The sequence below is a fragment of the Teleopsis dalmanni genome, chromosome 1, assembly GCF_002237135.1.
Source record: "Teleopsis dalmanni isolate 2A chromosome 1, ASM223713v2, whole genome shotgun sequence".
In the NCBI taxonomy this organism is placed as follows: Eukaryota; Metazoa; Arthropoda; class Insecta; order Diptera; family Diopsidae; genus Teleopsis; species Teleopsis dalmanni.
Genome location: NC_051846.1, coordinates 225,049,049 through 225,075,008, shown reverse-complemented (window position 1 = coordinate 225,075,008; position 25,960 = coordinate 225,049,049). Strand labels below are relative to the sequence as shown.

The following is a 25,960-nucleotide window of genomic DNA, read 5'->3' as shown; positions in this document are numbered from 1 at the left end:
ATATCAGCGATTCGACTAAATTTTGCTTGTAGATATCACAGAGATATGAATTTAAAAAATTCATAAAGCATATTTTATGTGTTGCCTGCTGCTGCCAATGTCGTTTGGTTGTTGTAATTGTTGCAGTGACTTCAACAGTGATATGGGCATTGGGTAGTGAAAGTAGTACGTTTCACTACTCCATACGTTTGTGTAAAATGTACACCATATGAGAGAACAACATATTTTACTAGTGTCAATATTTCCGGCTGCTTTAGCCGGAAACATCCCTTAGTGTTTTGATCTGATATTAAAACAGTTAATATATATCTAAGCTGCTATTAAAATATATGTAAAAAATATTATATAACAATAAATATTTTATCTTAAAATGGTTTATTTGCTACATATAAAAGTAGGAGTAGCTTGAATGGTATTCGAAGATTTCATTGCGCGATTCGGTTTATTATTGTGTAGTAATGATAACATAGATTTATTTTAATAGTAAACAGCGACTCTACAATAACAAATATAATCAATATCTAAAATAAGACTTCATTTTAAAAAGCAATATTAAACAAAACTCCTGAACATTGCATAGGACACAGTTCCAATTACCCGAATGCATTAAATTGCAATAATCTGAATATTTACTTTCACTATGCTATATGCCAAAACAACTAAATAATATGCTTTGAAGTTATAAATCTGTACATGAAAACTCTCAATAATAGACCACGGTTGCGCTGCAACAAGGTTCTCCATAGTCCCGCACATAACATCTATTAGAAAGATGTTATTGCTGAGTTATTTGCTGAGCAATTATTTGTCATGTATAAATGCATCAGTTCCTAATATGTACCATAACTACAGATTAACTGCCCATAATCTCACCTATATGTTTATTTGTTCCAATGTATATAGTAATTTTGAAATCCAATCGACCTATGGACCCGCATCATTTAAGAGGTCAGATTTTTTCGCCTTGATCGTGATTGACATCAATTAAAAAACTTTAACCTATTTTTTTCCTTATATTCCCTTCCACAACCTAACCCATGTATACACCTTTGTAACTTCTTTTATATAATCTGCTAAATAGATCTCTAAGGACGTCAACAACAAAAACTATCATATTCGAACTCAGCATGACTTTAAGGATAAATCGAAGCTATCAATATATCGCAACCCTAATCTTTATCAGACAAGACTGGAGTATCGCAAATCACATCATCAATATCCATATGTGAGTGGATACTTCAAAGCTTGAATTCAATATGAAGGAAATTAATAGACTCTACAATCTTAGATTCCAGCGTTTTTTAAACAAGAATTCAGGCCATTTATGTGGTAGATAAAATAGTATGAAGTACGGCATTGAATAGTGTAGCATATTCTTGAGACATTTAAATAATGAGGTGCGATCGGTGTAACCTGCTTCTGAAATTAACAATATTCATGAAAACTGCATCAAACAATTTAAATAGAAGAATTTGACAGCAACAGTATGACTCATGGACCATTTGGTATACGAATGTCTCTAATCTGGATAATGGATAGTGGTGTTACAACTTTAAAAATGTTTATATGAATTTTATATGAAACCATTTGGTATACGAATGTCTCTAATCTGGATAATGGATAGTGGTGTTACAACTTTAAAAATGTTTATATGAATTTTATACTTATAAGACACTGTCAAAAAAGTCCTTAAAGAAACGAAAAAAAGTTCAAATTTGAAGTAAACACCAAATATCTTAAATTACTATTAAATTAAATGAAGCTTGATTAAAACTCATCTCATTAAAAGACGCCCCCAGCAAACAACCCAGAAAAGTCCAAAGAAAAATATAAAATCTACAGAAAACAAATGAACATAAACAAGCGAAACGAACCGAGAAAACCAACAAAATGAAATGAAACTTTTTTAATTATGCACTGCTAAGGCATGGAGCAATTACAACAAATACAACAGCTACAACAACAACTACAACAAAAGCAGAAGGAAAACCTTAAGAAATTGCAAATAAATCTGTCGCCATTTTTAAGCCAAGAAATTAAAGTGTAAACAAGGCACATGCAAAAATTAAATACATACACACACATACACATACACATACACGAACATACTCACTTAAATGGAATGTATGTTTATGTCAAATAAGAGGCGACAAGGAACTTTTTGGTAATAAGATAAAATCCATTAAGAAGTGATATATACACACACGTACACACATACATGCTTAAATGTAGCAATGTGACAAAGTAAAGAAAATTGTACAGACTAAGTGAAGTAATGAGGTCCCCTCTGCCTGTAACTGAGCTTTTTAAATACTCATTTCAAACAACCGTTGAAATTATCACCACTTTGCTAAGGCGACAACAACAACAACAAAATAGTACAAAAACAAAGCGACAACACTAAAAACAATTATGCACATTTAAGAAATTCTAAAGAAGCAGAAAAGTTTTTGGTTTTTGTCAGCATTTAAATTTTATTTTTGTTTCTCTCATTAGTGTTGTTGTTGTTGTTTTTATTGTTGTTGATGTTATAATGTTACTTTTGTTACTGTTTTTGCATAGGCACATTGAAGTACATTGTTGTTGTTGTTGTTTGTATTATTGCTCTTATTATTGCTATTACTGTTATTGTTGAATGCTGCTTTCTTAGTGCCAATGCATACTATGATTATTATTTGACATTAGACAAGTCTGAGGCTGACACCAAAATGACATTTTAAATACACTGAAAATGCACACAAATACACATACAGATTTGCTAAATGTGCTCCGTACTTCATGCTGTTAATTGTGGTGGGCACGTCTATGTACTTTACACAACACCTCATCTAATTTAACAGTAACACCAAACGCCACAGCCATCAACCATGCAACCAACGAGTTGAATCTAACTCGTTGGTTGGTACCTTCTTCCTTCCCTGTTATATTAGCTTATTTCATAATATTTAAGTTAGTCGTTCGAAATCTTTCATATTTCAAAAAATTTTATACATAAAAAGTGGAGAGTGGAGAAAAATTGTTGCCTTGATGTCTGCCATTGCAGTGTAGTTGACAGCATTAACAAAAACCGTTTAATGAGTTTACACCAACTCATGGCTTAGAAGGTGAAGGGTTCAACTTTAAAGTCAGTTTTTGAAACATTCTATTTCGAATGGAGTTACTCTCCAACCATAGCCATTTTCTGTGCTGCTTTTTCTGTTGGCACTGCTTTGTGATTACGCTGAAGTTAGTTGGACCACATAAGGCGGTCCTGTCTGCTCTAGTTGTGGGTGGGTCGATGATATTCGTTGATCGAAGAAAGCTTTTTAAATTGCACATTCCTTAGAATTGTATATAGATGGCTAGGCATATTTAAACCAGTTGAATACGTTAAGAATTGCAAATATCTAGCCCATACCAATGTTAGAAATATTGCGTGTTAAAGAATGGGCCGTTCAAATGCTTAAGCATGGTTATGAACAAGCCTGAATATAAACACAACGGATGCGTCGTATAGTGTTGTAGAAAGCAACAGAGGAGGATATTCTTGGAACGAGATGTAATGATTAGTATGAATTCGAAAGCAATTCGGCTGTTTTTCCGAGACTCTGTGCTCTTTATAAATCATATATAAAGAAAATAAATAAATTTCAAAGCACCAATTTTAAAATAATTTCTTAATGTTAAAAATCAATAAAATAATGTATTTAATTTTCTCACGGTTGTTTATATATAATTGTATTAATATTGTTATATTAATTTAAATCAGTAACATGTTATATATCATTTTTTTTTTCTTAATTTGATAAAATGCGAGTTAGTGTCTTAAGCACTTTTACTCAATTATTTCTGTGACCGCTTGGGTGATATACTGTAACAAAAGCTCAACTGAAATATAATAATGAATTATCTATCTGATTTTACAGAAATGTAGTCTAAAGCCCAGCATATCTTACTGAAGGAAGAAATATTGCATTTGTTTTAAGAGAGTACTGTTTTAAATTTGTATGAACATCTACAGAACAAAACAACTTCAGCTATCTTTCTCTTTGATGTACTTTTGCAAATTCTCAGTTTTCAACAACACTAGTTGTATTAATACTTCAACATTTAGATATATAAGTACTGAACAAGAGTCTAGTATTAAAGTAAGATGTTAAATTTATACAACAAATGAATTATTAATTATATAAATTGTTATATAAATTATATTAATCATATAACATCTACATAACTAAGTACTGAATACAGAGACCAATTGGCAACTGAACAGAAAGGGGATAAAATAATTACAAAGTTTAACTTGTTATATTCTAAAAATACTTTAAAAAGAATTAAGTGAATTAATAAAAATCATAGAACATTCTATAGAGTTATTAGTAATCTTTGTTTATATCAGAAACATATCTTATTCATTTTCAAATTTGTAAAAAATCTTTAGTAAGCGAATCCACAATTTCGTTCAATTCAGTTAACATAAATATTTTAAAGATTCATAAACCCTTTTCTTCTTCAAAATCTTTCCCTTATGCATTTTATTTACTTATACATCAATCCACATACCACACTACTACAGCGCGTAATAGCTTGACTTCTGTGCTTTTTGCTAAACAGCCAACAGCTTTAGGCTATGTTTTATACATAAAAGCGGCTAAACTCTTTAAATAATAACAGCGGATGTTAACCGTCATATACAAAAACAACAAAAGGCTACAATTTATGATTATTGAAGCCTTCGCTGGTACGAAAGCGCCCTACGTTGTATCGTATAAAAATGTAGAATAAACAAAAAAAAGCTAACAAAAAAAATGGAGACAAATAATTCATAAACAAAAAGAAAGGAAAAGAGTTAAAGAAAAATGAAAATATTTCGGAAAACAAATAAAATAAATAAAAACAAAGAATATTTATGACTGAATTACGCTACAGGCAAAATAAAAACCATATGGAAAAACGTCAGCTTAAGGGGGCGGCGGTTCGGTAATGCGGATTTTTTACTTTAAACGCTGCCGTCAAAATGTAAATACTGGTAAACGGTTTTGTGTTAAATGCAAGGGAAAAAGCGTTCTTAGCCTGATAATTCGACTGAAACGCTTAAAAAATGACACTCGCTTAAAGTATTTAAATAGATTATCATTTTTTTTGTCATTTAAACGAGTTCGTTTGCATCTCTTAAAAAATATTCTAAAGTTAATATTATTATTATTTATTAAAATAATAATATGCAGATCTGAGGACAATTATTACTTAGTCTGATGAAGTGATAAACAATAATCCAGTCAAGGTGTAAAAAAGGGTTTTAAAAATACCTCAAGTTAAGAAGAGTAAAAGTGCTTAAGTGCACTGGCTCAAATAGAAATAAATAAATAATATTATAATATTTATTATTATTGGAGTGTTATAAATATATATTGCTACTATGAAATTTCTTTTAGTTAGGCAGCTACCGTGTTTTAAAAGTTCTAGCTTTTATCACCACTGCCACACTACTAACAGTTTAAAAGCCTCAATCTTCCATGTGAAATTTTACCATTAACATCTTAGTAACTTTATATCTAAAAAAATGGAATAATATAAATTTTACTATATCCCTTCAACTAATAATCTGACCATTTTATTACCCTAACCAACCAATCCTTGGCACATATGTGTATGCATATGGATTATCTCCAGTATTTTGTGCTTGTGTGTTGTGTTTCACTTCAAATTCTAAATTTTAATTAAACATATTAAAAATTGAATATCAACAAAATATTAAATATCTTTTAATATGTACACAAAAGTGTCCTTTAAGCTGAAATTAATTAATGTCTTTGCTTTTGGCAGCAAAAACAACAATAAACTGACAAGTAATTAATAAAGGAACACATCTACAAATACAAAATTTAATTACACAAGAGCTGCAGGCGTAACTTTTGTAAATCAACAAAAGCTGAAACGACAACATTTTAGTTGTATGTATTGGTTTATATTACACAGTATCATACTTACATACAACATTACATATGAACATATAAACCAACACAAATATCAATGGACAGCTACTTGACCAATATAAAAGACTGTTGTTAGCAGTCAGCCAGTTGTAGATTATGTGGTGTTATTAATTCTGCAAAAGTTAACAGAGGGAGGAGTATGAAGTATGTGTGTACTCCGTATTGAGTACGCTTTCTAATAGCTTTCACATTATATTTGTCTTTAAAAGTCTTTGAGAGTGGTAAGTAGGTAGACGATGCTCGTTACAACATGAAGCTTAGACTTAGAATATTCGTTTTTATTTGAAATGTTAACCAAACCAAGAGAATACATTTTGAAAAAAATGGCATCAGAAACTTTAATATGAACTTATAAATAGTTTATAAAATAAACTATAATCCTACTAAAAACATCTTTATAGAAGGTCAGACTACAAATACGACTAATAGGCATCGAACTACTAAAGAACTAGACTGGGACTAGTTGAAAGCAGCCAACAAACATCCCAAGGTTTAATCTGTTTTTAGTTAAAGCAGGTGGTTTATTCAATATAGGCTTATCCTAAAGACGATTCAATTGAATTTTTCTCCATTTGAACCTAATAATTCTAACGGATCCATCAGAACTAGTAGTAACACTACATTGATAGTGGAGTTCAAAATTTCATTTTAATGAAAATACTTTTATAATTAAACTAGATCACAACAGACTTTAAACTATACTATTCTATTTATCAAAGACAGAAACTATAAAGAGAAAAAGACGGCTGCGAATTGATATTTATTCAATTTATGTATCTAAGTTATTATATGTTAAAAAGTGTCTTAATTAAAGTAAATCGCAACTGACTAGTTTTAAACTATACCTTTCTATATATCAAAGACAGGAAATATAAAGAGAAAAAGACAGCTGTGAATTGATATTTATTGAATTTATGTACCTAAGTTATTATATGTTCAAGAGAGTGTATATTAAGGTAACCTACAAGGTTACCTTAATATAGTTTTAAATTTACACCTAAGATCATAGTATTCCCGGTTATTAAATGGAAGTGAAAGGAAGAAATAATTTGACTCGCATCGGAGAAGCAAGTGAAGGGGAAGAGTAGTTTGAATTTTTTCAAGGAAAACTTTTAAGGATTCGGTAAGCCCATTACTTTATCAATAAAAGCGGATGAAGTGGGTCTATGAGAAAAAGCGTCACTATTTGTCGGTGTACGTAACTTTTATGGAATGTAAGCCAAGTGGTTAGGATTATGTTTACCACCAGAGATTGATTTGTTATTGATGAAATCATAAATGCCTTGACGTTCCCCATCTGGTGGAAAACAATAATTAAATGTATAAAAAAAATATAAGAGAATATGTATTATGTAGTGTAAATTTACATGGCGCTGGAAGAGAAGAATGTGTATGACTTTGTATAATATTTTATTACTTCATTTAAAAAATATTTTCACTATAAATATTTTCGAAAAGTTCTGAGGTTAGAGTTACAGTAAAAAGCGAAATGTTCTCATTTCCAAAGCAATTGGTTTATAACTTAATTAATAGTACCAGTTCAATTCTTCATTTTGCTAAGAAAAATTTTTTCTCACAAAACATTTAAAAAATATGTATTTATAAGTTATGATTTTCTTGTATATTGTATATAAACTTCAAATAATCTACGGTAATATAATAAAAAAATACTGTAATTCAAAACTTTGCGTTCTTATATAGGTCTACATATAATTTCCAAGCAGCTGTAAAATGTAAATTAGATCAACGCGAAGAATTGAAAAATTATCACTTAACACACCAGAAATCAAACAACAAAGAAATTAGATTTAGACAAAAGTCAAAAATCTCATTGGCAATAAATGAACCCATAGGATGGGGTCCCATATAGACAACAAGCAATTCAACGCCATTTTAATACAGTACAAAGGATATGCGTGCACCGCACATACAGGCAAGTACGCCAGCCAAACAAATAGAAAATTATTGCTTGAGGCATTTGCAGGAGAGTTAAATAGACGGTAGCATCCCACAAACAGGATGCCGGAAAGAGCATTTATTAAACGGAAACTTGAGAAAGCGTACATGTATTTACGAGCACGTTTAGAACGTAAAGCAAAGTAAAGCCGAGTAAAGTTAAGTAAAGTGAAGTAAACGCAGCAGGAAATAAAATTAAGCATGAAAAAGAATAAACTTTAATGAAACAATGTCCTTAGGCGTTAAATTTAACAAGAGCAACAATACGAAGAAGTGACTTACAGTAGCTATAATAGCTATAATAACAAGAATAATGATAACGTTGTTGTTGACGACATGCCAGACGAAAGGACATTTTAACAAGGATGTTGAATTGTAAAAAAATATGCTAGTGTAATATAACATTAAGAGGACTTTGGTGCCGCGACCTTTAAACTATGTTGTCTCAAATGAAGTTAATGTATACGAGAAATATACACAAGGAACAACAGACAATGAAAAAATATTAGTAATAAATTTAAATAAGAAGGAATAGGAAAGAAATTATTATTGTTTTTTAATGTAGGTATGTGTTTTAGAGTTTCAAGAACTCATTTTGAATAGCTAATGCTAAAGAATAATTTAGTTTAAAGAACATGTCTTCAAAATGTGAAATTAATCCTAATTACTTTATGAAAGTACTAATTACTTCAATATTTATTGTAATAAAAACTTTATAAATAAATAATAAATAATAATAATAATAATAGTAATGAATAAGTAATAATAATAATAAATAATATAAATATAATAAATAAAATTAATAAATAATAATAATAAATAATATAAATACACTATTGCATCTTGTTCTTTATTACTGCTCATATTAAGAAGCCCTCAACTTAACTCAAATGTATATATCTCACAGTGGAAATGAATGGTATAAATTATTTTCGTTTCATTCAGTCAACAGTGGGAAACAATGTTTACAACAATATAATAATTATCGAATAAAAGTGTCGCTGGGTTTAAAAGTTTCTATAGTAATCCATTGTTCACTAAATATTTTACCCAGACCTTACAAAATTAAGACATTATCCTTAAGAAATCTATCAGCTAAGGAACCTGGAGAACATTATAAATATAGAGATCCCGTGGACTGGAAAATGTTTTTAGTAAATCTTGCTATCTGAACATTTTGTTCAAACCTGGTAAAATTGAGACATTTCACTGTGAAAGTCTACGATATAAGGAACGTGACAGATATTCCGAACATAAATCTTCAAAAAATGATCTCTTTCGCCAACCGCATAAAACGGTTTTAAAACCTATAGTTTCAAGGCCGGAATGTCGTAACAAAACGGTGACTATATGATTATAGGACAGAAGAAAAGGACATGCTGCCACTAAAACCAACATTGTTACCTCTATGGTTTAAAATATCTTTGCATAGTTAACAGTTTGCCTTATCTTATGTGATATCATGTGACATCTTTTAGAGTAGATAGTTTACATTTATAGAATAGACATTTTTTTATTTCCTTACAAATACTAATCGATTTCTTTGGCTGTATGTGAAATAAAATATACAAAAAATATCCCATAAACATTAATAAAAAGAATGATTCTGAAATTCACAAACAAAACGTTTAAATATTGTGAATCGTTTTGGTCCATAAAATTTATTATATTTTTAAAAGAAAACCAATAAATATCTTTTTAAACATTTTTAAAGAGCAAATTTATATCGTTGTTTAAAATAAGTTATTTGATTGTTTTTCAAATTACACAGGACATGATTCGGTTAGTTTAAACGTTTAATCAATTTATTGGTAAAGAAATAATTTATTGTTGTTTTACTTATCCTTTTCAAAAATATATTGTTTAATTTGTAAAGTAAATTTATAAAAAATGTTAAGGATTGTATTGTCATATTGTTGTAATTTTAGAAATTGTATTAAAAAGAGAGGGAGATAGAGAGAGAGAGAGAAAGAAGAGATGGATTATTAATCATTTTAAAATATTTATATCAATAAAATCTAGTATATCTCCATAAACATAATGTTAGAATTGTTCTTAAACTTTTCTAATTACTTCCGGTTGTGAAAAATCGAGCATGTCTGAATGAAAGCTATGGATGCGTTTTAATAAGAAGACCCTTTCATTTTTTTCTGTATAGTTTAGAATAGTAGGATATAATTATAAAACTTAACATTAATATATTAATTAATACCATATTAAAACAGTTTGAATATAAATATTCTTTTTAATTAAAGGATACATAGGATATGTGAAAAGTTCATAGGATGTGTGAATATAAAGCAGAAGATTCATGACTGAAATAGTTGTCTGTTTTATGAAATGAACTGAGAATATTATAAAGTATTTTTACTATTCCAATTCATTTAAATAATATCAACCAACTTTAATTGTTTCTGAAAATTAAGACAAACTTCTATCAATGCAAATGTTTTTAGATTCTTCAGTCATTTTTTCATCGACCAACTTAAATTATTTCTGAGGCACACAATTTGTAGAAAAATAAGTCAATCCAAATCGAAAGTACTTTTCAGAGACAGAAACTCAGCGTTATTAAGTTCATATATTTAACAGCAAAAAGTTGGGTGTCTAACTTCAAATAAGTTAACAGAATGAAAATAAATTTTGACTGAAGTTTCTAATATATTCATATTATATATAACATCTATGAATCTTTTGTATGTAACAAAATAAAAGGACCACATCGATTAACAGCTTTCAAGCGACAAATGTTCGTAAAAAAAATTCCAAGTCAGTAATTCTAAAATAATCCCATGGAGCAGTTAACTTAAAATGTTAAAATCAAATCATTAACATACGAACAAAATACTAGAAAAGTATTAAATACTGAGAAGGAAAGATACTTAAGCAAATGACTGCGATAAGAAAAAACCAAAGGATACAACAAAGTATAAAAGGGTTGAACTGATGGCAAGGTTAAATACTTTGTATCGTGTTCTATGAGAATTATGTGCAAAAAAACTGCCTGTCCCAATAAGCCAAGACGACATTCTATGCCGACGTCAAACTAAAGCTGCTACTGCTGCTGTTGCTGCTCCAACTCCACACTGAATTTTAAAGACTGACTAATGAGATGAGGGCGAAAATTCATTATACATTATGCTAAGGGATTTCGCAAAGTTACAGTTACTCGTAACTTAGGGTTAAAAAGATGGTGAAACAGCTGCTGGCGTTACCTTTATTCCATGGAACTTTGCTGTTGGCAGTCAATGACAATGATGATGGTGATGGTGATGGTGGCGAGGGTACGGTACTGGTGGTGGCGGTAGTGACGGTAGTGGCGTTGTAACCTCGTTAAGCTTAATTAATAGCAGCGAAGTGATAAACACCCAAAAAAGGTAGCGAATTTGTTAATAAGTAAAAGAATGAAAATAAACTCGAAGCCAGCAGGTGCTGTTTGCTGTGGATTGGGGGTTTAAGTAAACCAGTGGCTGTCCTTACCCATTGCTTAATGAAAACTTTAAGAAAGCCATGGCTGACACAAATTATTAGCGAACAAATGATGCTTAACCAGCAGACTTTAAATGGTTGAACAGCTGAGAATGACAACTGACAGATTGCCAGGACACTTTCTGTACAGTTTTCTTAATAAAATATGTTGGCTGTTGGAAGAATGAAGAAAAAATTTCAACAATTCACATTAGCTACTTGTTATTTGTAATTAAATTATTCAATCAAAAATCGATTGATAGGAAATTAAATTAAATTTTGCATATGCACAAACATAAGAACAAACAAACAAACAAGCCAATACCAAACACAAATGCAAACAATCAAATTCCAATAAAAGCCATTAGTGAGATTCTTACGTTAATTCCAGCAAGGATTTGCTTCTTTCTGTGCGCCACAAAGAAACCCCCAAATCCACATACTCGCAGACGCTCGCAAATGTGTGAAATACTTTTATTATTTTTTTTTGTTTGTTTGTTATCCTTGCCGCCTGCAATGACAATCCATACAAATATTTGCTAAAGGACAAGTATTCGCAATTAAATTTGTTTTAACGCACACGCTCACACTCTCTTAGACAACACAGCGTATATGTATACATAAACGTTTGCGTGTGTGTGTGTGTGTGGGAAGTATGCACACAGTATCCAATTGCCAAATTACTTGCTTTAGGAATTCGCTTCTCAATCGAAGGAATTTAATTGAAGTCACGATTGTAAATACTCGCTGTTGCGAGTGAATCGTTAAGCACGCACAAATAAATTCAGAATACACTTAAGACCTCTACGAACACTAACACATATGCCCACACCCACAAATCATTATAATTATAGATTGTCAATATGAGATGTAAGTACTTCATTCTTGAAGTTAAACATTTTCATTATTTACTTAGTATAATCATTGGTTCTTTGAGCTACTAAAAGAAAAATTGGAGCTACTGAAAGTTTTTATTATCAAATTTTCAAGAAAAATATGTCTCTTTGTGGTTCAAATACCCAATAAAATTTGATAGATTGTAAGTACATATGGCACCCCATTTCACAAGAAGTCTCAACTAACTGAAGTTTTTAAAATGTTCACATTGTAATACCACAATTTTAGTGAGACACTAACTATACTATGGAACCTATTTCAAACCATAAAATCACTTTGTCGGGTTAATGAAACTAGTTTCTTTAATTTGTATATTTGCGATATTGAGGAAGAACTTCTTAGACATCTTATGACGTCTACTAATAGTTGTAATTGTATGAACAAATTTGTTTAATATCACGAATCGTTGAATAAGAACAAAAAAATTGAAGGGTGTCCTTGAAGTTTATTGGTACTACAGTAACCTAGAATGTCACAATAATATTAAATTTTTAATAATTTTTGCAAAATATGTCAATCATCTCAAAATTTTTTGGAAAATGAACTATCTGATGAAAAAGAGTATTCGTTCTATAACTATTACCTTTCAACAAGTTGGAAAGGGAATTATCTAATGATAATGATAATAATAAATCTTTTCTACCAAATTTCTGGAATAAATTTCTTTATAGTGACTCACACTCATAATAAAATTTGCTCTGTATGCCATGGATACATTTTCGTGTTTCACCTTCTCTATTAATGCGCATCTTTCACCAGCAGAAAATTAAAAATATCTTGAGTCCATTTTCGTACCGACCTGGCAGAGCAATCATATTGCAAAATGAGGTATTAAGCCCACGTTATAGACATCACTTTTACTTGAATGGGAGAGTTTTGCTTTTGGGTGTTATTCGTGCCTAAATTTATAGACTAATCGGGTTGGTTCACCTTTACTTGAATGGGAAAGTTGTGCGTTGTTCATACACCAGCCACTGAGATTTTTTTGTGGATCCTTCTTTTCTGCGTATGAAGAACTGTAATCTATGGCATACAAATAAGTCATTATTTGAGCACAATTAAGGTTTCTCCAACATAATCTAACTTAACCTCACCTATGGATAAAGAGAGAAGTTTTCAAAAGTAAATTTAGGAATCAATTCAAATCTTATAGGTATATAGAGTTCATTTTAAAAGTAAATTAAAATATGTGTCCCAATTCATCGACTTAGGTCTTCAAATAATTGAAACGAAACAAAATTTATTTTTATCTTTTTCTTTTCTGTTAGAACAGACATAACTACCAGATAAACAGATCTTAGGACAGTTTGCAGAAGCAATTAATCGAATACTGGATTTCCTGAATCTACATGTGTATACACACCATAAATACAAGACAGAAAAATAAATTAGGATCCCAAATCTACATTTTTTGTTTAAACTGGAACCATCCTATATTAAGAAAAAAAGTTTTTTTGTATAAATTAGTAAAAGCTTTAAAGAAGAGTATCTGAAAAAATTGAGGTAACAAATCGAATATAAGATTAACAGGTAAATTTAACGAGCATTTATGTGCCACCACTCAAGGATACTGCTGAAGTACTTAGATGTGCACTTCGGAATGCCACCACGTCGCTTTCAAAAAAAAAAATTTGTGAAAAAACTTATTTTGAAGTAGTCTGTAGTGGGTGTGTCGCTTAGTAAAATACATAATGAAAAACCCAAAAGAAAATGTGAAAATTTAATGTAAAGAAAAAGATACAAAAAAATCTTTATAAAAAAAAATAAGATGTACACAAAAATAATAATAAACGAAGAATATTAAATTTTTAATGAAGTTTAATGGATGCCGGAAGTTTAAAGCAAGGAAAACGTACCAGAAGTAAAAAAAAAAAAATTGGAGGAAATCAAAAGTCACAAGTGGCTCGAGGCAAAAGGAAAAAAAATAACAGAAGTCGAAAAGAATTTAGTAAAGAAAGCCAAGCAGGAAACAGAATAGCTAAGCAGAGCGGAGCGTACAAGGAATAAAGAATAAACAGGAAACGAACCAAAGTGGCAGGTGTGCCTTAAGTGGTTGTTAAGCAATATTTGGGGTTCATTAAAGGAACATATTTTAAATTCGGTTTAGTTGTGGATGCCACAGTCATTGCCGTTCGGTTTCCTAGCAATATTGCAATTAACAAACTTTATTATTTCATAATAAATTTACAAAAAGCAATTGAGATAAGAATTTCATAAATTAATGAAATGCAGATATAGAAAATATCACTTAAACAACTAAAATATGCATAACGTTCCAGACTTAGTTGAGTGCATTGAAAATGTTGTCGCTACTGCATCGACTGATAACGTGATGTCCATCAATGTGATTGCTGTAATCAACATCAGATCAAGTGAATGCATGTAGCATCCATCGTACATTGCATTTTCTAATGAAGTTGCTACACTAGTGTTTCCGTAATTTTAATCTCTATTATTATGTGCAAATGCAGCGATTTGTAAAGTGCATTTACAGCATTTGCACATTTAAGTGCAACAACAATAATTACAATTGCAATCGCAATCGCTACAACACGAGCAACAACAAAAGGACATGGATGCACATAGATGTAGAGGCGTAACGTCTCATAAGTGTGATTACTTCAAGTTAATTAACATATTGAAAATGCAGCAAGGATACTTTGTGAATGGGAAACTTTTAAGCACATAATTCCAAAGTAGAAAATCTGCATACAATATTTTAAGTGCAGCGGTGTCTTGCAGTATGAGTTTGTAATATAATGTATAGATTATCGTATCTGTTAGAGCATCACACCGAGTGCTTTGGCTTACCATCTTGAATTAGTTGTTCAATTTCAAAGGCAACCCAACAATTCATTAGCTGGAAAAACAATTTTCTCCTTCGGATTTGTTCGCTTATTGCATTTCCGATTGAATGCTTCTAGGGTTACGTATGCTGTGTGTACTTTGTGACCATTACTTCACACAGATTATTGTCCAAATGTGATGTAAAATTAATTAAAATGTATCGTTGGAGATCAAACATACCTGCATTGAATAAAATTGCAATTGAAAGGTTAACAAGTAACTAATCCTGTACATTTAGATAGGTTAATAGGGGAGAATAGAGAAGAAGTATAATTTTTTAATTTAATACTACGATTCATCAAATAATAATATCAGAAGGATAAAAACTTTTATGATAGATTAGGGGTCTAACCTATTACTAATACTATGAATATGAAAAGGTTAATAAAGGTGCGTAGAAAAGAACTCATTTTATTATACAGTTTAATACACCAATTCATAACATCATTTAATCAAATAGACACAAATTTATATGGTACGTTAGGTTTCCAAAATAATTCATAAAATAATTCATTATATAAAAAAAGAGATATAGATTTATTTTTAAGTTAGTTTTCGATGCTATATTGAATTCTTTTTATGTGGATATAGTCATGAGAAAATATCAAGAAAAAATAATTTTTCAAAATTTGCGAAATATGAAATACTATTTCGGATAAAATAAATATTTTATAACTAAAATACTTTATATTTTAAATAAAAAACAAAATTAATATGCCTTAAAATGCATCTTACAAATGAAAATAAATGAATTCGTCATAATTTAAAGAAATGTATCAGAATACAATGCCTTATCGCTATGCATATATATATCTACTATGTAGAAGCATTTAATAGAAATATCCTGTCACCTCAAGAGAATACTTTCTCTTGACAATACTTTTCTCTTAGCGCTAATGAAAATAATTCATTTGAAAGAATTTTGGTAAGAAAGCTTTCGGTTTGTGTAAAAAAACATACTCAAAAGTTATTCTACGGTTCCCAAAAAAAGGCCCTCCGCTCTATACCAAATTCTCCCAAGTATAAAACAATCTACATTGGAATAAAGAAAAGGGTCATATCTGGGATATCTTCCAGAACTGAATGTGATTTCGGTGATTTGTCAACACATAAGTGAAAATAGCTCAACTAATATTCGTTTTCAAAGTAACAAAACTTTTAGGATGGCCTGAAAAGCACACATCTTTTGAAAAGACGCGTTTAGCATTATTTTTTTAAAATGACCTTATTTAAATATGACTTTTTTTGAATACAACAGTCTTTCGGATATTAAAAGAGTTAACAAAATGTTTAAGAAGCCAACTAAATGGGACCATTATAAAGAAATTACCAATTTATACAGTAATTTTTAGAAATTTTTAAGGATCGGAACTAATTATTAGAGTCAGCAAAAAGTCTAAGAAGCCAACTAGATGGAATCATTGTGACGAAGTTATAAAGACTTACAGTAATTTTCAGAATTTTGCAAGGATCGAAACTAGTTATAAGATGGCTTAGATCACAGTTACATCTACCATATGATATGAAAACACTACTGCCAAATCAGATTCACAAAACTTACAGTCTTTCAAAATGGAGCCTTCTTTTACAATAAGCTAGATTGTACAATCTATGCAGTAGATTGATTCTGATGCAGAAATTATGCATGGATTTAAGATGCATTACTGATGAACAAAAATTAAAATCCGCAGTGTTTGCAAAATAGAGCGGAAGATGTAATCTTGGTTATCTATCCATCGCATTAGTATATCGTAACATTTTTTTTAAATTACTAATATTTTCTTCAACAGTATTTTAGAAAGTATTAATAAAAAATATTGTTACACCAAATAAAGCTTAGTTTCAAAAGTATACCTGTTGACATATACTGAAATTTCTGATATTAAGTAACTAGATAAAATAAATCCGCTTCTATTCATCAAATATATATTTTTTAAAGGAGAAATCTAACTTACGAAAAACATGTATTCTAATAGATGACGTCAGTATAAATATCTGTTTTTAAAAAGTCCTGTTCACTTCGGTTCTTAGCCTTCGGGAAAAGATATATAAATATTTACATTTGTACGAGTTAAATTTTATGAGAGATCTAATTTTTCTTAAATCATTACTGTTAACGTTATTAAAAATAAATCTTAGTATAATCCTTTATAATATCATAGCTCAACATGGTTTCCGTACACTTCAACCAAAGAATACCAAATCTAAGAGCTATGAATCCGCAATGCATAATCTTCATCAATTGGTCCAACTTTGTACGCCAATTAAATTAACTTTTTTAATGCAATAATTAAACAGAAAAAGGAAAATAAAAAGCGAGACCATTTAAAATGACTGCTTAATCCTTTTTTCCGATTGTCAGCGGAAACATTTTGCTTCGCAAAGTAAAATAAGAGTAAAAAATAGCATTAATGCCACTCAGAATGACCCAAGTAATCCTTTTGTAAATTTGTAAAAATTTAAATGATCAGCTACAGTAAAAAGGATAATTTAAATCCATTTGTAACTAGAACTTTTTAACAGGACTCAAGGCATAAACAAAGAAAAATTCGCTACTGCATGAAAATCAGTGGGATCAGAAAAAAACTTGTCAAATGTCTGGAAAAGATTTGCCAGCAAATCCCAAGAAATTATTTGGCACTTGATGCATTTAAAATGTCAAAAGGAATCTTAAAAGACAGTATCAACAAAAAATAAACAGCGGAAAAAAATAACAACACACCAACCAACCTCGTATAAGGAAGGACTGCTCTAGTCAAAAAAAAAAAATGGAGGAGAAAATGGCGAAAAAAATACCGAGACAGACAAGTTTAATGAGCGAAATTGTCAAATACTGCAAAGGTTGCTTAAATGCAAATAAAAAAAACCAACAAGGACAACAAAATTATCCCCAAAAGTAGCTGCCCGAAGAAAAATCACTTGGAAACATCTCTGATTTTTTTGGTTATCGGCGTGGGGATGCTTCGGAACTTAAGTAAACAGTTCCGCTGATTTAATTTTCTACACAGCACACGCGTTTGAACGCGCTTGTCCGTCTGTCACCCTCGATTTGACGATTTTTAAAATTGTGTAGCCGTGATAAATTGACAAGCAGTAAAAATGGTAGCAAAACTGCAAAAAAAAATTAATAAAATCTTTTTATAAAAATCTGAAATAAATGCGCTCATCAAGTGGCTACAATCGCCACACCAGCAAATGCCACTAATCAATTGAACGATTGCTTAAATCAACTATGAAATGAAATAATTTTAAACTTGTTTTCCATTTCCCACCCACTGTAAATATTTTCCACAATTTTTCCACATTTTTCACAATTCCTTCTTTTTTTTTTGAATCATATTTTTTTTAATCATGATTTGTTTACTTACCTCTGCCGCTACGTCCAACGAAACGCAAATCATTGAATTTGGCCACTTGATTCTTCATCACTGCCGTACAGTTGCGTAGCTCTCCGCAAAAGTTTTCATCATTTCCGGCGCGTATTGTCACAATTGTACCATCCATCACCTCACCGAGGGCGAGCACTTTAAAGGCAATCGGCAGAGTTTTGTTTGAACGCCAGTGTGTGGGCAACGTTGTGCAAACCTGCGTAAAAACAAATTATGAGATAAAAATTCCTATTTAATTCTGTTTATGTTTAACGCCCCCACACCCACACAACTACACACACCCAAATTTAATTAAATATATTAAAGATTTATGAGCAGTCAAGAAGAACGAAGATGTATTATCAGACGTCTTCATATGGGCAAGCACGTTCGTCTCATCATAAGTTCATGAGATGAAAGTAATTAGTAACCAAATTTAAAATTTAATTACAATACTAACGATTTCACTTGTATTTCTTTTTAATTATAATTGTGTTTTTAATTGAATTTAATCAAATGAAATTTTGTATTTGGAAAATGTTAATTATCCTTTTTTAATGGAGGGGTAGAGCATTTTCTTTTTAACGTTGTCTTTATGTAGACCGCCTAAGTGTAAAGACATTAGACGACTTAGTTTTAGTAGTCCTTTTGGCATGAAGCGTAAGTAACGTCTTAATCCGATACTGGCCAACTGGCCATTATATGTGCTCAAGTCGTATACAAGGCCACCACTGCAACTCAATCTAACCGGTCCAATTTCCCAATATTGCAAGCAATATGCACTTAAAAAAGGCTTATTAAGTATATGAGTAAGATCGATATCTATCAACTTCACCTATCCCAGTAAATGTAGGCTAACTAAGTATATAAGGAAGATCGGTATCTATTTACTTCACCTAACTAAGTTAATGAATTTAAAACTAATTTTTTTTTTCATTATCAGGAATATTATTTAACTAATAAACTATATCTCTAAATATTTCTGTCTGCTTGAATGGAAGCTCGTTTTAAGCTAGCAATTTGCGTTTAAACTCATAAAATCATCGGGATTGGTGAAATAAACTGTGAAATTTAGATCGAAATTTAGAACGAGAATAGTGTTGACCAATAATTGTTAAATAATCTATAATAAATAATAAAATTCATCCAATTTAATTAATTCAGTTATGGATTTTTATTCAATTAAAATAATTCTTAACTACGATCTTCCTCTCTAATAAAAATTTATGTTAAAGTGACTGTAACTAATATACACAAAGATCTGCGGATGAATACTGCTTCAAGTGGAAATTGTATCAAGTACAAATTACTAATACTTTTTAAAAGAATGGTTTAGTGGCACACCACAAAGCTCTCCTTATTCAAGAGGTTAACTAATCATTTCACTGAAGAAAGGTATTTAGGTATCTACAGATTAATATAGACTGGCTATCAGTACTATTTAAACCTTATTCACATGCAAGATTAAATTTGGTTTTATCGATCTTGAAAAAGGCTGTTAAATAGATCCTGTTAAAAAAAACAAATAGAAAGATTTCCTTTCGATTAATAGTCCAAGTGTTACTACATAACTAACAAATATTTTTGATTTCAGAATACTGTCGAAATGCTAGCCTTCACCTAAAAGACGTCGCAAGCGGGATTCGTGAAGAGCAAGGGAAAATAATGAACCCGAACAACAACGATTACAAGATAGTTACTTTAAACACTTATAGAATATGGAAGTAGATGAAGTTATTGATAATACGAACCAACCTTAATCCATGTAAAAATTATTTTATACTTTCAACACGCTTCAAAAAAATTTATAAGCAGTATTGAGTGTTACAAAATCAGAGTCTGATGTCCTTAAAAATGTTGGTTTACCTCTGATTAAATTGTTATAGTCGCAAAAAGTGTTCTTTCGTTAGTGAGTTAACCATTAACTGAATTGGGAGAATCACCTCTCACCTGATCATCTTACATATTTACTTTTAACACCGATTTGTTTTTAAACCTTTCCCTTTTCTCGATTATGTATATCAAGAAATAAAGGGTTTAATGTATAGTACGAGTTACTCAGATGGAATAACCATCCCTCACCTGATCATCTTACATGTTTACTTTTAACACCGAATTGTTTTTACACCTTTCACTTTTCTCGATTTAATCAAGAAATAAAGTGTTTAATGTGTATTATGAGCTATTCTCTTAACGGTAGAAGAGTTGGGCTAAGATATTAAGTATGCTCTGCTTTGGATTATTACAACTTATTAATGATTTTTGAACATAAAAAACCTCACTTAAAACTTATGTTATCCTCAACGTATTACACTATCTAATGTTGGTATCTACCAATATATGGTATATGGGTATATAATAAGATACAATAAAAAACTTATTGGAACAGATATAAATCTGCGATACTTAAATTGAAACTTCAAAATTCGGATTATATTAATTATTTAAGTCCACTTACAATGTGCGGCGATCCCGTTTTTACCAATTCTCCTGGATGCTCTGCTAGGAGCACGTCAACGGTTCGTTCAAATAAATTCTCAGGTGTTAAATAAGGACTTACGTCAACAGGTTTTTTACTATTGTTATTGTTAGTATTATTATTATTATTGTTGTTGTTATTGCCATTTGAATTTTCACTATTCACAGAGTTACTAACACGTTTGGTAGGTGTTTGTTGATGGTTTGTTGTGGAACTCACTTCACTTGAAATGTGCATTTTGCTTCTATTGACAATAACAACAATTAACAATTTAAGTATATTTTGTTTGTTCTTTTTTTATTAATTTTTTTATTTTAGTTTTCATTGAATATGTCAGTTTTGTGGTTTTCTATTAGAACATATTTTACACTGGTTGCTACACTTCGATAACAGAACCGACCTATTTATGGTATCTAAAATAATTGTAGATTATTGAATTTATTAAATTTTTTATTGAAATATTGTACATTAAGACTGAAAAGTTTTCGGAAATTCTCATTTAAAATTCGCGCGCTGTATATTTTTCGATATTTTAAGTTTATGTAGTTTGGCAGCACTGTCCTTAATTACTATGCCAAAAATGAGCTCGATCTGTCAGACAGTTCGTTTACGGCAGCTGTTGAAACCAGTTCACCTCAGTAGTGCGTTGCGAAATGTCTTCGACGGTCGTACGACCGTCCTGGAAGGCTTTGTACCACTCATAAACTTGAGTTTTCGATAAAACTGATTCCCCATAAGCCTTTTGTAGCATTCGCAACGATTCTGCACACGAAATTTCGTTCGAAACACAAAATTTGATGCAAACTCTTTGTTCAATATTTTTTTCCATTGTTTTTTTCGCAACGCCCTACTGAGGTGAACTGGTTTCAACAGCTGCCGTAAACGAACTGTCTGACAGATCGCGCTCATTTTTGGCATAGTAATTAAGGACAGTGCTGCCAAACTACATAAACTTAAAATATCGAAAAATATACAGCGCGCGAATTTTAAATGAGAATTTCCGAAAACTTTTCGGTCTTAATGTATATTTCAGTTTTTAAATGGAAACACTTAGAGTTATTGCCAAATATAGTCCAATATTAACTCGATTTTTCGTCCGTTCAGTATTGACTGTGACTTGCTATTAAATTGTCACAGACTGCCGACCGCTATTGAGATTAAAAATTTGTTTTTTTTTTGTGTTTTAAACAAAAAAAATTGCTTGAAAAAACATAAAATCAGGAAAAAAAATTACTAATGAGATTGTCAAGTAATAAAGTGGTGGCCGATGAAGAAATGTTTGCGCGAACCCACACACATGAACGCAACTGTTTCCGGAAAAGTGCGTGCGGTGTATCATAATTTCGAGCATTTTTTTCCTCATGGACTCGGTTATGTCCTTTTCGATTTTTATTTTAACAGAATGTTTTTTGACTTTTTAAGCCAATTTTTTTTAATTGTCGTGCAATTTTTTAACAATTTCCGTTGTTTGGTAGTTTCTGTTTCAGTGAAATTAACATAAAAATATGAATGAAATGATTAACAAGACCAAATTTAAAAATACCGTAAAAGTCGAATAATGTGATTTAAAAATAATAACTATAAATTAAATTAATTCAACAATGAATTCAGAAACCTTTGAGAGAAAGCAAATTGTAAATGAAATTACTTCATAGCCATTAAACACTCTAGCCGTTGAGTTATATTAGTTGCAGCTAGTTGACGCCAGGATACCTCATTTACAATTCTAGTTTCTTAGCGACAGCAGTTAAGAACATACTTAATAAAGTTGTAGTCGTATAGTGGTGCTACGTATTGACCTTACAAGCATCTCCACTAGTTGTCAAACCAGAATATCGTACTTTTAATCCTAGTTTCTTAACGATACCAGTTAAGAACATATTTAATAAAGTTGTAATCATATAGATTTGCTACGTATTGACCTTACAAGCATCTCCACTAGTTGTCAAACCAGAATATCTTATTTATAACCCTAGTTTCTTAACGATACCAGTTAAGAACATATTTAATAAAGTTGTAATCATATAGATTTGCTACGTATTGACCTTACAAGCATCTCCACTAGTTGTCAAACCAGAATATCTTATTTATAACCCTAGTTTCTTAACGATACCAGTTAAGAACATATTTAATAAAGTTGTAATCATATAGATTTGCTGCGTATTGACCTTACAAACTTCTCCACTAGTTGTCAAACCATTTCCCATGCTGCAGTGTCGCATTGTCTGTTCGCTATTTGGAGGTCTTCCTGATGGTCTGTCTTGGTACTAATATTCTTTGGGCTCACTTCAGATTTTAAAAATTGTGACCGACATCTTTTGGACTATATCATATATATATTGTTGAATAAAAAAATTTTTTTGACGAAAATAACTTCACTCATACGCTATGTGGAACTGTATCAATGCTCAAGTAGCTACGGTATAAAATTTTGAATAAAAAGTGGCTATAATCTATGATGACTGTAATCAGTAGCAATGACGATAATGATGGCATTACTGAGCATACGTAGAACCTTTATCTACATTCAAATAATTGTCAGGATATTCGTTTTATTTTGGCTATTCATAGCGCGCTTTTTATTTCAACTCACAAAAGAAAAACAATTTTTATTATCAACGAAAAAAAGGACTCATTGTGCCAAAATAATTAAAAAGTGAAACAAACGCAAAGGACAATATTTAAAAATTTAACTTTTTGCTTTTCACAACCAATAAAATTAGCAACAAATGCCACCACGCACACAAAGCCAAAATACCTCTACTCGCACACACACACACACACACACACACACACACACACATACACACAATATAAATTTCACATCCGCTAAAAAAACGCGAAAAATATTTTCCAAAAAAATAAAAAAAATAAATAAAAATGAATAAAAAAAGGAAAATGTGAAAATATGTTGAATTGTTGGCCATATTGTGTGTACGTTAGGGTCAGCACAAATAGCCGTGGTCCTTTGTATGAGTCCCCTTGCATGGTCATGAATGGATATTATTGGGTGTGCGAGTATCTCGTAATTGCAGTTTTCGACCGATGAGGCGCTTCAGCGTTTAACTTTGTGGTGTGATTCATTGGGTTAAGCGACTTTAGTAAATTAACAGTTGCGGAAAATGGTTGACCGACAAAAAAAAATTATTTTCATACATGTTTCACATGGAAATGTTCAAGTGGAACAAAATTGAAAATTAAAAATATATTAACAACTGCAATCAAAGTTTTTTACTCAGCACAATAGATCACAGTCAACAGGGATATTGCAGGATATTGAATAATTGGCTTTTAGTTCGCTGCAGGACTATTGCACCGGCTAAGCACATTAGTGGCAAGTGAAGTGCTTTATGTGAAGTGTATTTGTTAATAGTAGAAAATAATATTTGTTGATTTTTTAATTTAGATTTTTACTCTACATTTATATAAGGACATGTTAAGTTAAGTAGATAATACTATTGTTACTATTTGTAAATAAGTTAAATTAATTAGTGAATGTTTGTATTGAAATTAAATATTTGACTTCATATTAATTTTTATAAATTTTAATAATTTTTAAATCGCTTTCGTACTCAATTTCAATTTAACCACATTTTTCAAAAAGTATGCTGAACGCAGTCAGGATCAAGATACGATTGTGACATCTAATCAAGTATGAAGTGTCTTTCTAATGGTAGACATATATGGTCGTAACTTTATCAGTGCCGTCATATATCTAGAGCAAAATATAAACTGCCAAGATTGTAAAAGTTTGGATGCCATAACTTATTTTGGCATCAAACGTGTTATGTACTGATTATAAGAATTTTGGCCGTATTTCATTTGATGATGGAAACTATCAGAGCTGGCTGAGCACTACTTTAATTAAAAAGACTAGCCGTAAGCCACGAATATATCCACTAGGTCCGTATTAAAGACAGTTAAATCTGTATGTAGATTTTTATAGAAGACATTTTATAAGTCTACGGAGTGTTTGCAGCTTTCATTTTTGGAACAGAGCTAACAAGCAATTTATACATCAGGTTCGAGTTCAGATATTTTAGTTCTATTACATTATATATAACAAATTCTGTCTGTTCTCTAGATATTAAAAGTCAATACATACGGGTTGTTGCTATTTGACTAAAATAAAACATATTATACACTTATATACATATGTACATATGTATATGTCTATAAGTCTCTATTATTTACTGAGAATATAGCCATTAAAAAAATTAGTCCGTAATAAAAATTGTCAACACTAGACGAATCCGCATTTCTTTGAAAAAAATTTTAAAATCTTTTTTCAGAGATACAGGCTCTTAAAAAAAGAGCTTATAAAAATAATTTCAACTAATTCTGAAGTTATGATGTCAGTTTTTATTTGAAACTAATCGGTTTGTGAAATAATTCCCCATATAAAAAATAGTACGTACTCTCCAATGTTATAATTCTTTTTTATTGGCTTTTAACTTTACTAACTGAAGCTAGATAGATTCTCTACACCGTAGAAATTGTTGAAATTAGAAGTAAGGTGAGATGAAAAAAATTGAATTTTTGATTGATTTTCTCATATGTTTGAAAAGCAGACAGTGTGTATAATAATTTACTACCCGTACTATTTACCATAGTTCGGGGATTTTACTGTACCCCGTAGTATACTGCACTTCTTCTTTTTTTACTAAAGTTAAATATCACAAAAATGTTGAAGTAAATTATATATTGAATATATTTATATGAATATTTTCTGTATATATTTTAATACAACTTATTCTACTTTAATTCCCTTCTTCTTATATTTTATTATCAGTATTTTCAGTGAACTGACTTTGATTTCAAATATTTCAATACACATATATCTGATATCTGAAATATATTTATATATGTATATACGTGAGTTAAGCTGAGCACTAACTGCTTTTGTGAATGGAGTCAATGGGTTTACTTTGTAATTTATATGAATTTAATTTAGTGTAGTACTTCATAAA

At 30.5% G+C, this 25,960-nt stretch overlaps 1 protein-coding gene across 1 annotated transcript in view; it reads right to left on the bottom strand.

Moving 5' to 3' along the window:
• LOC119672423 overlaps positions 1-21,243 on the bottom strand; it is a 43,693-nt gene extending 22,450 nt beyond the window's left edge. The window contains exons 1-2 of the mRNA XM_038083471.1: positions 20,970-21,243; positions 18,512-18,728 (exon numbers count right to left, since the gene is read on the bottom strand). Coding sequence (XP_037939399.1) covers positions 18,512-18,728; positions 20,970-21,227 — 475 coding nt within the window. The 5' untranslated portion in view covers positions 21,228-21,243. The remainder of the gene's footprint in view (positions 1-18,511; positions 18,729-20,969) is intronic.
• Between the last annotated feature and the right edge of the window lie 4,717 nt (positions 21,244-25,960).